The sequence below is a fragment of the Eumetopias jubatus genome, unplaced genomic scaffold, assembly GCF_037043125.1.
Source record: "Eumetopias jubatus isolate StellerSeaLion01/CBP00866 unplaced genomic scaffold, mEumJub1_p1.0 scaffold_5, whole genome shotgun sequence".
NCBI classification, from domain to species: domain Eukaryota; kingdom Metazoa; phylum Chordata; class Mammalia; order Carnivora; family Otariidae; genus Eumetopias; species Eumetopias jubatus.
Genome location: NW_028274811.1, coordinates 40912074 through 40926280, shown reverse-complemented (window position 1 = coordinate 40926280; position 14207 = coordinate 40912074). Strand labels below are relative to the sequence as shown.

General features: G+C 41.7%; 1 protein-coding gene across 3 annotated transcripts in view; it reads left to right on the top strand.

The window, feature by feature from the left end:
- The window catches only part of PLPP1 (phospholipid phosphatase 1), a 103317-nt gene that overhangs the window by 77818 nt on the left and 11292 nt on the right, over window positions 1-14207 (top strand). For all 3 annotated transcript variants that reach the window (XM_028119131.2, XM_088023310.1, XM_028119132.2), the window contains one exon: window positions 13388-13445. In XM_028119131.2, the coding sequence (XP_027974932.1) occupies window positions 13388-13445 (58 nt within the window). The remainder of the gene's footprint in view (window positions 1-13387; window positions 13446-14207) is intronic.

The following is a 14207-nucleotide window of genomic DNA, read 5'->3' as shown; positions in this document are numbered from 1 at the left end:
CTTCTACATTTTCAGTGAGAAGATCTGTTGATAAGCTTTGGGGTTCTGAAATAAGAAGGAAAATCAAACCTAGAAATGAAATCTTAAGAAAACTTTGTATCTTCTGAGAAAAATGGAATTTCCATTGGTGTTTCCAGAATAAGTTAGTTGTTGCCACAGTTCCAGAGCTTTGTAACGTTGGTGCATAACTGTGGCTTTGCATTGCTGTTCTGTTGAGAAGCATAATTTCATTGGATTCAGGCTTTCCTACTGCTTTTCTCTTGAATTTTTAAGTCGGGATGCCAAAAATGCAAAAACATTTCAGTCTAGACATTGTCTGTAATATATTAGGATTATAGTGTAATCTCCTTTAATTTATTTATCTCCACAGGCTGCCCCCTGTACGTTTATTTTAATTATAAAATTATAATGCTTGACATTGGAGTGAAGGGAACATAAGCTCCCGAAATGAGTCATTTTTGTTGACTATAAATGAGTCAGAGTTACATCTTACATCTGTACTCTCTTACAATTTTGGCTTTTTCCCCATTCGTTTTCTTATTTTCTTATTTTCTTATTTCTTATTTTCTTCTGTTCCTCTTTCTGCCCTTCCAACATATGTGTACACTCTTATGCTCTTGTATCACTGATGTCAGAGGACTTTTACCAGGCTTCATTTGTGGCCCTGGGTCCTAAATATAGAAGTGAGAATGTAAATGGACTATAGTGGCATACTTATTAATTGTAATATCCAGAGAGCTCCTCTTCATTGTTTAAAATTAATACCTGGGAATTTACTATAAATGAAAAGGGGCTATGTACTTGTAACTGTGGGACATCCAGCTGCCCTCATGCCAATGAGAATAGCATTACTTGGTGAAAAAAAATTACTAATGAGCCCAGGCAGTTCGGACCTGTAGCACTCTGCCCAGGTAAAGATTCTCTTTAGAGACTCTTTAGACCAGTGGCTCTCAAACATTAGTTGTTCGTTAGAATCACCTAGAATCACCTGTGAAAACACAGATTTCAGTGTTTCCTCCTCAGGTGTTTAATTCAGGAAGTGGGTTGGGGGCTAAGAATATGCATTTCTAACACATTCCCAGATGCTCCTGCCTCTGTGCTTGATCTCAGGACCATACTTTGTGAACCAGTGCTTAAAATCCCCTGGATGATGGGAACACAACCTCACATGACATCTGTTATCTTAGGATGTTTGGCAGGGTGAATTTTAAGATTGTGCACAACTAGCTATGTTACCGAATGACCTATCACCGCCACTAACTCAGGAGCCGAGCAGGTGAGCCCTGGTGCTCCTGGGGCCAATTGTTCTGTGCCAGGGAACCCCAAGGAGGCTGGACAAATCGGAAGCACAGCTCCTGGCTGGGTTTGTCAACACTGTTGTGGAACAAACTTGGATAAACTGGTTGTAAGAGAAGTCAGTAACTCAAGAGATGATGGTTTGGAAAAGAGAAAGGGAGAAATTTAGGGTGCTACCAGCAAGAAACTTGGTGGCAGGCTCAAGCTTTAACCACTGACCTCTCCACCAGCAAGATGGACACCTACTGTGTTACAGGGAGAGGTTGGGGTGGAGTACATGCAGAGAGCAGGCAGGGAGTGCGTGATCATTGGTGGGAGTCAGTATGTGTTCAGCCCACGATCACGGGCAGGGAAGGGGACGTGTGCGATGTGGTCGTCTAGGCTTCCATTGCTATCCGGGCTTTTCTGGTCTGGCAGTTGGGACGTTCAGGTCTTCGCAAAATGGCTTTGTCAATGCCTCAAGGAAGTTTGATAAGAAATAAGCACAATGGGTTTTCGTTGGAGCATCAGTTAAGCAGTCTTGCCTGTTTCTGGTTTTAACTCTTGGGGTCTATAGTTGAGCAAGACAGCTCGCTAACAGCTGCTCTGTTTGTGATACTAGAAACTTTTGTCTTTAGAAATTTACTTTTTTATTTTTTCTGGCTCTTATTTAAATTACATTTGCTTAAGGATCGACTCAGCGTTCCTGATCAGTTCTGAGCGATTGGTCTTTGGCTATATAAATCAGATATTTGGTATAAAGTTACTTCTTTTGGATTATGGCAGCTTTGTATTATTTAGATGATTAATTGTGATATGTTTGGTTGAATGTGAGAAATAATTTTCCTTTTGTCTTTTTTTAATGCAACCCCTATGCAGGTAAATAAAACTGAGTTTTGAGGGAGTTTCTTCTTTAATAGTGAAAACCCATTATAATTAGACTGACTAGCTGTGGGATTAAGTACCTGGCAAAACCTGAGAATCACAGCTTCAGCCTATCCATGAAGTTACTAAATTCAGCTACTATCTATTGCTGTTAAGTCCTAGTCGCTGTGGGAGTGACCTCCCAAAGTGTACATGTTGCTGTCGTGGTGCTCACTGAGCAGGGGCTGAGACATGTTGGGAGACTGTGTGTGTGATAGATACATGTCTTGAAGGAGTGAAGATGAAACCATGAAATCAGAGGGTGTTAATACTGCTTCTAGTAGAGGAGGCATTTTGGAGGATGAGTAAGGGTCGAATGTGTGAATTAGGATGGGGTGTGTCTCAGGGCTCAGCGAGCCGCAGCATAGGCAGGCAGCTAGGCTGGAGGCATAGGGGGTACAGGCAATGTTTTACTAGCTTCAGTAGAACCAGTGTAATTTTCAGGGTTTTGTTTGTCACTTGTTTGTTAATTTATAAGACAATCTGGGGCATTTAAGGCTGAAGAAACTTCTTTGTTTAGAAATAAAAGTGAAGTTGCCCCACATAATACCTAAATAGCTGTACACATTCTTACACACACTTTTGATTTAGCCTGTGTTGCATTTATACATTCCATATAATTTTGTTTTAATGTGGAATAAAAGCAAAAGATTTTTTTCTCCCTTGAAATGTGACGTGTTGCCTGATTGTCTTTCCTGAATGCAGAATGAGTTGACTTGACATGTGGCTTTATTTTGGTCGAGGTGCACACTTGCAAAGACAAGATCCTTTCTTTACTTTCAGTGACTTCCTGCCACTACCTATTCGTAAATATATGTATATCGTAATTTATTTTAAAAACAAACAACCTTCCTCCACCCCGCCCCAACTAATTACACTCTAAGTTTAGACATTCGGCATTTCATGCCATCCCACAGCAGTGCTGTGCATTAAATGTTGATAGGCTACTAAATCACATGAACACGTCATCAGCTGATTACTTCATATTGATGCTTTGTACCTTCACCTTAGAACTCTTGAATTCCCCATTGCCAGCTCTGAAATACGAAAACAAAGTTGCGTAGATACATTAGTACTTTTTCCAGATAAAAATATAATGGATGGAGGGGCAGGCCCCTGGGTGGCTCACTCAGTTGGGTGTGTGCCTTTGGCTCAGGTCATGATGCCTGGGTGCTAGGATCGAGGCCCACATCAGGCTCCCTGCTCAGCAGGGAGTCTGCTTCTCCCTCTGCCTCTCCCCCTTACTTGAGCTCTCTTTCCCTCTCTCTCTCAAATAAATAAATAAAATCTAAAAAATATATATAATCGAGTGGTGTTAAGCCTGGGTTTCCGTTCAGAATAAATGTGAACAGCATGCATTCAGTATTTTCGTTTAATTAGAAAATAAATATTTTTCTTGAGAGGTAGGATGTGCGTTGAATTTGTGAAAAGTAAAACCTGATGTATGAATTGTGTTGGTTCGTTATTCAGATCATTGAAATCTGTCTTTGTGTGTTTCTTTGTGTGTTTCAAACTCACAACCCTGAGATCAAGAGTCGCACGCTCTACTTGCTGAGCCAGCCAGGTGCCTGTGAGAATACTTTTAAAACTTAATTTGTTTTTTATTTACATCAGAATATATCTGTTACTTTATCATTATGGATATCATTTGTTCCACTAATCTGACTGCCTTTGATCATAATGTAAAAAAGGTTTCTGGACATTTTACACACATTATTGAAATGCTTGCCACATGTATTGGGAAGAGGCCTTAGGTAGTGCATGTTTGAGCTGACACACATTGATACTGCTCACAGTTTCTTACAGAAGGGTGAAAAGAGCAGGGGTATTAGATTGGACTTTATAATTCTCCTGAACTGTGATGATAAAGTCAGAATTTGTAACCACTGTAAGGGGAAAACACATCAGAGGTAAGATGTTAAAATCAGATAACTTATCTCATGTGGCTTGCTGTGTTTATTGGCATAGGCTTAGCTAAGTTTAGCATTTAATTATATGCTAACATTATTATGCAAAGGTAACATACGTCCTTAGTTTTATTTTATACATTTTTTATAGCTGTCAAAACACAAGATAGTTAAGGTATACTTCTTGTGGAGCCACTGAAGTGATACCCTATTGTTGGTGCGGTGGCAGGGGAGTGGGGGGTAGGGGCGAAGGAGCAGAGGTGCATTTGTTTGTGACATTGAAAATATGAAAAGTGTAAGAATTTTACATTTTCTGGGATAACTGCATAAAAATTCATTTATCATTAAGACATTAGATTCTATTTGAGCTTAAAGAATGTATTGAGCACCTCCTGTATGCTCGATCAAATGGTGGTGGGTGTTAGGGATGCAAGATGAATTAAGATGGATCTCAGGGAGGTTGGGAGTTTATCAGCAATTTTTCTCTTGATTTGCTGTACCTTCTGAATTTTTCTGATGAGCGTCTTACGTAATTAAACAAACCAAGAAACAAACAAACCTCAGACATTCCTGTCTTGTACTCCTGCCCCTGTTTGGATGGAATGGAGGAAGGACGGACTACAACACATGATTTGCTTTGGAAGATGGATGCAGGGGTATATGTGTTCACTGAGCCCTGTACATCTCTTTCCTTTTTGGAGAGGAGAGCACTTCAGCCTAGCTGTTCAAGAAGGGTTCCTGGGAGAAAACAGTGGCTGAAGTGACTCTTGTGTGGTAATTATCCAAGAAAGTTGGGAGGCTCATGTCAGGCACAGTGGTGAAGAAACACAGCATGAAACATGGTGTATACTGGGAATTGTAAGTAGTTGGGTAGCAGGTGATGGTTCTAGTTGGTGGGCCTTATGTAGGGTCTTTTACTCTAAGCTTAGCAGTGGACGAGTGAAGGTCGAAAGGTTGTCAAAGTGCGGTACCATGGCACTCTACTCGTCCTCTGGTAACATGAGCTCTGATGATGTCATCTGCTCAAATCTGAAAGGAACCAAGAGTGACCTGCCTGGTCGGCTTCCTGTTTAATTTTATATGTGTGTGGGCTTTTGCCTTTTCTCTTGCCACTCTCCGTATTAGTATAATCGTATAGACTTGGACTGATGTCTTGAGCCTCGTCGCTCTTGACCCCGCTGGTAAAGAGTTAATGGTGATTTCATGATCTGCATCAGGGTAGGAAGTGGAGTGGACTGGCCAGATTTAGTAGGCTTTCTTGGCCTTCATGTTGTCTTTTTGGGAGAGGGCTAAAAGTAGAGGTCTGGCAGTCTTGCCTCTGGCTAGCATTCCTGCCCCTTAAAAAACACCTTAGAAAGTGATTTTAGAACGTTGTCTTCCTCCGGACTCACTCTGAATTTTACCCTTTAGCAAGGTAGTTTTCCTTTTTCAGTGTGTTTTAAAAGGAGGTGGGGGAGAGGCGCCTGGGTGGCTCAGTCGTTAAGCGTCTGCCTTCAGCTCAGGACATGGTCCCAGGGTCCTGGGATTGAGCCCCGCATCGGGCTCCCTGCTCCGCGGGAGGCCTGCTTCTCCCTCTCCCACTCCCCCTGCTTATGTTCCCTCTCTCGCTGTGTCTCTCTCTGTCGGATAAATAAAGTCTTAAAAAAAAATAAATAAAAATAAAATAAAAGGAGGTGGGGGAGGTAGGAGGTAGGGTGTTTACTAGTTGCCAGCAGAGGAATGCCTCAGAGTTAAGTCCCTTGTGTAATCTACCAATTGCCCTTTGTTTCCTTTTTAACTCTTCGATAATGCCATGTTGGTGATTTGGAGTCTTTCTGCACCAAGTCATCAGTTTTTCCCTCATGCTGTAGGAAACCTGTGACCTCTCTCCTGGTTAGTGCACTTTCGTCTGTTTTACCCTTCTGTCAGTAACCTTTGTCACTCCCTGACCTCTGCTCATCTGTCAGAGACACAGAGTTCCCCTGCTCAGGGTGTGTAGAACCTTTATTCCCCAATCATCTGATTTTTCAAGGCACACCCAGTTTTATTTTCCTTTATCTCTGAGTTCTCAACCACTTCTCCTTTTTAGATTCCTTCTTTTCATATGAGTCTCCCATAAACAGACACATGAACATTTGTTTTTAATCATCAACTGGTTTATTTAAACAAGAGTTTAAAATACCCCGTACACATACCAGTTATGTCCTACTTCCCCCCCTTTTTTCATTTTCCACGGTCCTGCTCACTTCTCTCCTTTAAGTTTCAGGCTGTGATATCTACAGATACTAGATTATTTGGTGTATGAGTCATTGATATTAGTGGCTGTGAAGTGGTATTTGATGCATTAATATTAATGAATAAAATAGGATACTCAGATCTGTTTTATTTTAGTTAGGCATGTCACTTTTATATGTGAAGTGGCTAACTGACTCCACATAAATGCAGTGTAGCCTTAAATAGAAATATAGTAAAATCATAAAAATAATTTAAAGGAATATATGACAGGATTTTTGCTGCAAGTGAAATAATCTCTGAGTCTCTGGCTGGTTCAAGCAAATAAGATGAATTTATATTATCTTTGCTGTATTTTACTTAATTTTGTTTGGGATCATCTTATATTCTTTTGCCATTTATCACCTTCATCTTTATCTCTCTAACCCTCGGGAAGAGAGATGCCCTGTGGTTCTTGTATATCTACACATTTCTGGAAATCTGATTTTCCCCCTTCCAAACACATGTATCAAAATCACATGTTTGTTGACCCGGTTACTTATAATAGTCACAGAGTTAATATACTGAATTTCAGTGGTATGGAATTATGTGCATATATTTTTATGGGAACACGACTTATGATATTTAAAAATACACACGAATGTCAAAACATTTCATTGAGAGATGGAAGAACAAGCTTCCCGGGCTTGTGTGGCCGCCGCTCGGGGTGTGAACGTGGAGGCAGGGAGCTGCGCGTGCCCTGAGCCGTGGCAGCCGGGCAACTCTCGAGGCAACTGCTGTTCAGGGAGGGGTTTGGGCGCTTGGGAATGCGTGCGTGTTTAGTGGAGAAGGGGTTTGTAGGAAATTCGTAGCAGGCATATCAGATAATTTGACTAGCATTTTTTATATTTTCGAATATGTACATAAGTATATAAAATCCCGGTAATAACATGTTTGTGTTTCCAATATTATCACTGTAAAATGTGAAAAAAAAATTTTTAACCCCAATGTGATACCTTTCCCCAGAGCTACTGTTAACAGTTTGTCCTGTCAGTCATTTTCTGTGTATTTTACAGTAAGTGTGAAGTTTTATGGTTTTATGTGGTTTAAATAAATGACATATTTTAAAATATGTCCTGGAGATAATTTTTTTGTCACTTCACATCGTTATTTAATTGATTTTAGCTAACTTATGGTATTCAGAAGAAGAGTGAGAGAACCATTGTCTTCAAGTTGCTTGCTAGCTGTGTTACAGCAAACGTCTTTGTGCTTGTGCATGTTTCTCTAGGGTAGATGTCGCTAAGTGGAATTACTGGGTCAGAAAATACGGTGGGTTTACATAGAGATAGATATTGTCAAATCCCCTTTGAAAAGTATGCACTCCTTTTGGGGCGCCAGGGTGGCTCAGTCGGTTAAGCGTCTGCCTTCGGCTCAGGTCATGATCCCGAGGCCCTGGGATCGAGCCCCACATCGGGCTCCCTGCTCTGCGGGAAGCCTCCTCCCACTCCCCCTGCTTGTGTTGCCTCTCTCGCTGTGTCTCTGTCTCTGTCAAATAAATAAATAAAATCTTTAAAAAAAAAAAAGGTATGCACTCCTATCAGCGCATTGTGGAAGTACCCATTTTCCCCAATCACTGCCTACTTGACTCGCCCTGGTATCTTAGATGTGAAATTTTTGAAAGACAATAGCCTGACAGCTCATTGCCTGAGCATTTTGCACAGCTATTGGTTGTAAAAATCCTTTTGAAACAAAGTAGGACTAATAATTGGGCAATTGTTCCTTTGTGCATTTGTTTGGGACATATTTTAACTTTCTCACAGGGTCATTCTGTGTTTAAAGGTTACCAAAGAAAGGAATTTTACCATGTCCTTCAAGTTAATTTGCTGTTGTGTAAACTTTGTAATCAGGAAATAACATTTGGAGAAAATGCTTCACGTTGCAGCTTGACTTCCTTTTATTTTGGCCGTTAGAGTGTACAAAGGACAAATGAGTATTCTCTTAAAATGCTTATTTACACACTGCCGTTTGCCTCTTCACAGATGATCTAAGTGCATCCTCGCATATGAACTGCACACGTGTGGCCGTGCATGAGCTGTGACCCCGGGCATGGCAGGGTGCGCGCTGCCGCTGAGTCGGCCAGCCGTGCAGGGGCTGGGGGACCCTGGCGCAGTGGGAAAGAGCTGGGAAGACTGCAATTTGATCCTCAAAGCCATGGGACTTTGGAGCCAGTGAGTGAACCTCTGGAAGGTTCAGGGTCTTTCTATCTAAAATAGGATTGACAGCCCCCACCACGGGGATTTCTGTGAAGAGGGGAAGTACTGTGGATTAAATACCTGTGCACAGAAGGTATTTAGCTTGGAACTGTTAAGTCTTACGACAACTTTTCTGCCTTAAAATGCTCTAGGAGTCAATTTCAGGAAGATCTTTAGGGAAAGGAAGGAAGTTCTGAATTGCCCTAGAGTCAACTTTGCCATACCCAGTGAAGGTGGGAGAGTAATAATTAGAAATATTTGTGAGCATTGATCACTTTAAAATGAAAAAACAAACTGTTTTTTGCCAGACTATGTCTTCTAGTGAAGCAGTTGACTTGAGATAACATTTTATTAGTCCTCATTCTTTTATTTATTTATTTATTTATTTATTTTTAGGATTTTATTTGAGAGAAAGAGAGAGACTGTGCAAGCACGAGCAGGGACAGGGGCACAGGGAGAAGCAGGCTCCCTGCTGAGCAGGGAGCCCCACTTGGGCCTCAATCCCAGGACCCCAGGATCATGACCTGAGCTGAAGGCAGATGCTTAACTGGCTGAGCCACCCAGGCGCCCCTAGTCTTTTTTTTTTTTTTTAAGATTTTATTTGTTTATTTGAGAGAGAATGAGAGATAGAGAGCACGAGAGGGAAGAGGGTCAGAGGGAGAAGCAGACTCCCTGCTGAGCAGGGAGCCCGATGCGAGATTCAGTCCCGGGACTCCAGGATCATGACCTGAGCCGAAGGCAGTCGCTTAACCAACTGAGCCACCCAGGCACCCAGGTGCCCCTAGTCTTAATTCTTGTTTTAAAAAAGGCTGCCTTTATTTCTGGCAATATGGAGGATTGGAAATACTGATAGAGTTACATGTGCTAGGTAATATGCCGTGCACATGTTGGTATTATATATTAAAATATATATAAACACATATAAATAAATCTTTGTAAATAAATAGCCAAGCTGATGAGAGAGTAAAGGAATTTTCATCATGTTGGGATTCGTTAATTCTGTTGATCTGATGTGTACCTGAAAGTATGTGCCAATTCCTGGTAGCCTAGAGCCTCAGTTTTAATGGGGCTCTGATCATGAGGCTAATGCAGAGTAGACAGAGGGGAGACTCAAGGATAATTTAAGGGCTCCCAAAGGGCAACATCTTCCTGGCGGGGGAGGGGGCTGCTGTCAGAAAGAATTCTTAACTACAGGACCATAGTCACATTGTTTAGTGCCAGAATTCATACTATATATGTGGGGCTTTAAAAAACAATTTTTTAAAAGTGGATTGGTAGTGAACCCAGCAGGAGAGAACACACATCTTTGCTGGAAGAACTCTTTTTAAACCAAGACCTCTAAGATTCCCCACAGATAGAGTGTCAAGGACCTGAGTTCATATTCTCCTATGAATGAACATACATAGAAACAAGCTACCCTAAGTGAGAGTCAGGAGATACAACCAACTACATAAGCTCTCAAAGGTTGCAGATAGTAGAATTACCATATAGAATATAAAAGTTAATATATCTACTGTGTAGAAATAGAGACTGAGAATATAATGAAGGATGAACAGGATCAAAATTGACCATAGGTTGGAAAAAGGACCAAAGAGATCTTTCATAAATGATACATATGTAATTTAAATAAAAAAATAGACTTGATAAAGGACTTTAGACACTGTGAAAGTGAGAGGTGAAATGGAAGCTAGACAAAGATCTAAAGTACAAAAGAAAGGTTAAGAGATACATAAGGATGAAAATGTCAAACATGTTGAATCTGAATCTCAGAAAAAGCGAGTAGGATGGAGGATATATAACAGTCAAAGTTGTGATGGCTGAGACCTGTTCAAAATTGGTGAAGTATATAAATGGGAAGCCAACGAATACTAAATTAGATAAATAAAGAGACATGCCTACTAGATATGTGATCCTGAGACTGCAGAACATTGAAGACCTTGCTGGTGGAGGGGGAGGGTAATTACAGAGAACTGACAGGTAACCTAGAAAGGAAAGGCAGACAAATGGCTTCTGTTTTAATAGCAAATGTAGAAGCCAGAAGATAGTCAAATGGTACCCTCAAAGTGATGAGGGAAAAAAAGCATTAACCTATAGTTCTATATTCAGGAAAACCATCATTCAAGACTGAATGCAAAGTAGGTATTTCAAACTAAAAGAATAGCTAAAGGGATAACTGTTTTGTGCCATTTAACTCTGGGGAGTGGGGAGGAGGAAAGAAAATCCAAGGGCAGGGCAAGAGCAGTGAGATTTTTAGGAGGTTGTGACTTAACCTCACCACGAGTCCCAAAAGACTTAGTAAATGCCATTTAGAAACTTAAGAAAGACTTTATGTGAGTTGCTTTCTTCTGATGACTGATAAAGGTTAGATTTGGCTGTCTTTGCAGTTTGTAAGGCTGAACATTTATGTAGATGTTGGAAAACGGAGATGGAAGAATGCTGGATTGAGGAGTGGGAACGCATGGGCACTGGCGGGGAGTGGTGGTGAAGGCTGTGACATTAGGGTGCAGGCCAAGTAGCTCTCCCGGGAGAAAGGGAGGTCCTGGCTGGCAAATAAAACAAAAATCTTAAATCTACCACTTGGAGGAGAATGCTGTCCACAGTGAGTTACCTTGTCAGACTCGCCTATTGCTCAGTGTCATAGGTCATGCCTGAGTTAGTGAAATAGCTGCATTTCGAAATATATTTGATCTCTGTAAATATTCTTTCTGGAAAGACTTTCCTAAGCTTTGATGGGAAGCTGGTGCAAATTGTTTATCTATCTACAGTCATGAGAGGGGCTCTCCTGAAGTGAGGTGGCGGTCTAGGATTGGGTTGAAATCTAAGAATGGGGTGACATTCTGAGGCCAGGGCCAAAATCGTAAGTACTTCAGTGAGGTTACTGTGATGAAAACAATCTGCATTTTGACTACCTTTGGGATTGTATTTTACTTTTACTATTACTATGTTTTAAAGAATTTAAGTAATCTCTACACCCAACGTGGGGCTTGAATTTATAACCCCTCGATCAAGTCACATGCACCACCACCTGAGCCAGCCAGGCACCCCTACTTTTGGGATTTTTATCAAACTACTCATACAATTATTTGTTCATTTATGAGTTTCAGACATAATAAAGAGCTGTATCTCCTAGAGATTCCGATAAAGAGATGTGTATGGAATATGAAAATAACTTGAAGTTGTATTTTGGTGTTTTATTCTGTTTTAATAGTGGTAAAAGTCCATATTAGCATGATTTGTTTGATCACTTACTGAGAGCAGACTTAGAGACTCAGAGTGAGGTCAAATAGAGTTCTCCCTTTATGTGTCTTAATCCCTGTTTGTTGAAGTCAGAGGTTATTCCTTGGCTGATTCTATACTGAATAAAATACCTCTTTATGGATTTGGAATAAAAAACTGAAACCATTTTGTTTTCACCTAGTGACATCAGCCTGTGACTGAATCAGAACTGTGTAAAACTGTTAGGTAGGTTTGGAATTTACAATTTTGTGGCACTGTGTACGGTGACTACTCTGAAGATGAAGTCTTAGTGAAACTTTGAACTTGCTCAGCTTTGAGAACATTTCCTTGATCATGGTCATGTTGGCTTGGTGGGATTTGACAGTTCTTGAAATTGGCTTTTATTAACTTGTAGGTTCTTCAGTGTAACTTACTGAAACATAAAATGTATAGAACTCTGCTCTAATTATCTAAAGGAAGGTCTTGTATTGATCTATTCTCCACAGCCAAACAGTTGGTGAGGCTAAAAGTGATTTCTTTTTCTTGTTTTACATAGATTAAATCCACAGTACTTATCAAGTTTAATGATGTAATTCCTAGCTGGTACTAGACATGAGAATATTCATTTTCTTAGAGATGGATCTGATTATGAAAAAGACTATCATAATTCTTGCTAGATCATCATCAGTACATGCTTAAAAAATCTCCACTCCCACCTCCCCTCAGTTGCCAAACATACACAGATGACTTTCTGATCTGTGTTTTAATTTCACCTCTCTGAATCCAGGTAACCAAATTCCTTTTGAATCAAGCAGGGTGTAATAAAGTAAAATACTTAGAAGCCTTCCCTTCTGAGTTTTGTTCATATTCATGGGCAGGAGAAGCATTCTCATTATTTACTTGATGCATCCTTTGCATGGAGTTACTATTACTGGATCGAATGTTCTTGCCTTTTCTGCTTACAGACGGCCAGCACTCTGTAAGCAGAACCCAGATCATGGATGTTAGTAAGCTTCTCCCTTTTCCAGAAGGAGCCATAAAATTAAGTTTTGCAAGCATTCTGTCATTTTGGGTGGGAAGATGATACTCACATGTCGATAGAATATAATACTGAAAAGTGTGGATTCATCTGGTATGGACTCTCAGTGCACAGTTTTAAAATAAAGGTCAAACAAAAACCCTTTCATCTGGTGGGAAATCTAAGGCAGGATGTGTGCGTGTTTAAAAGGCTAAAATACCACTTCTAATTTTTTAAAATTGATTTTATTTTTGAAGAAGTAGTCAACTTCTGAGTGTTCTGAAGGAGGTATTACTAGCACTCCAGGGCAAACTTTGCAGGTAGAAAATAAAACTTAAATCATGGTCCTTTAAGTTCACGTGTCATGAAGTCCGACCATTTATATACCGGTAAGTTGTGGCTTGACGAACATTACTTCAAGAAATGTCCGTGGCACGTTTGTTCCCTGCTGGAAGTCTCAGTCATAGGACATGCCTTCCCTACTCTTGTAATTCGTCAAGGTGAGGGGGGAGAGGGGTCTGCTCCGAGGCAGTAAGATTTAGGACGTCAAGACAGTTGTCCGCCTCGAGAAAAGAAAATTGACCTTTGTCTTCTTTCTCTTCTAGATTGTCTTTTTACTCGGGCCACTCTTCGTTCTCCATGTACTGCATGCTCTTCGTGGCAGTAAGTACTCAGCTTCCGTTTCTGGTGGGTGAGGTGCTGCGTGCAGTCGTGCAGCTCCCGTGTTCAGCCTCAGTGTCCCCTCCCGGGCGGCCACCTCCAGCATCCTTGTGAGCTCATTTTCTGCGGCTCAGAGAAGGGGCACCCGTGCTTCTGCCACAGCCCGTTACGGCTGTAGGGGAGGCCTGGCCCGGCATGCGGGCATACTTGCGGAGCGGGCGGTGACTTGGGAACCTTCCGGGCAGTAGGGGGCCTTCCCCGGTGCAGGAGGGGTTTCCTGCCAGTGGTAGGAACCTGACCGTCAAGCTGCCAGCCTGGCGCTCGGAGGCAGGTCACGTGTGCCCTTGCTTCGGGACGTGTTTTCTGCAACATACCAACAGCCTCTCTGTCAGCACCGCGGGTCCCTGCTCTGGAGACCCAGGCCAGGGTGGCCACTGCTGGGCGATGGCCGGACCCTACCTGGGAGCCCTGGGCCTTAGGAGCTCGGGGGTCCCTTTCCTCTGGGGGAGCTGCTGGCTTTAGGGGTGGAGCTTTGATTCGTGGATGTGAAGGCAGCTGTTGTTGCTCCTTGAGTAGGTTTTGTTTTCCTTCCACTTTCTGAAATACTTGATTGACTGCTTTCCGTGGGACCAGAAAGGTTTCGGCTTCTGGGAGAACCAGTCGCCGCTTCGGGACTTAGCATCTCTCCAGTTGGCAGGTGCACTTCTAACTGCTAACCCAGACAGCCGCGTGCCAGTTGGCACTTGCAGCATACACAGTGGACAG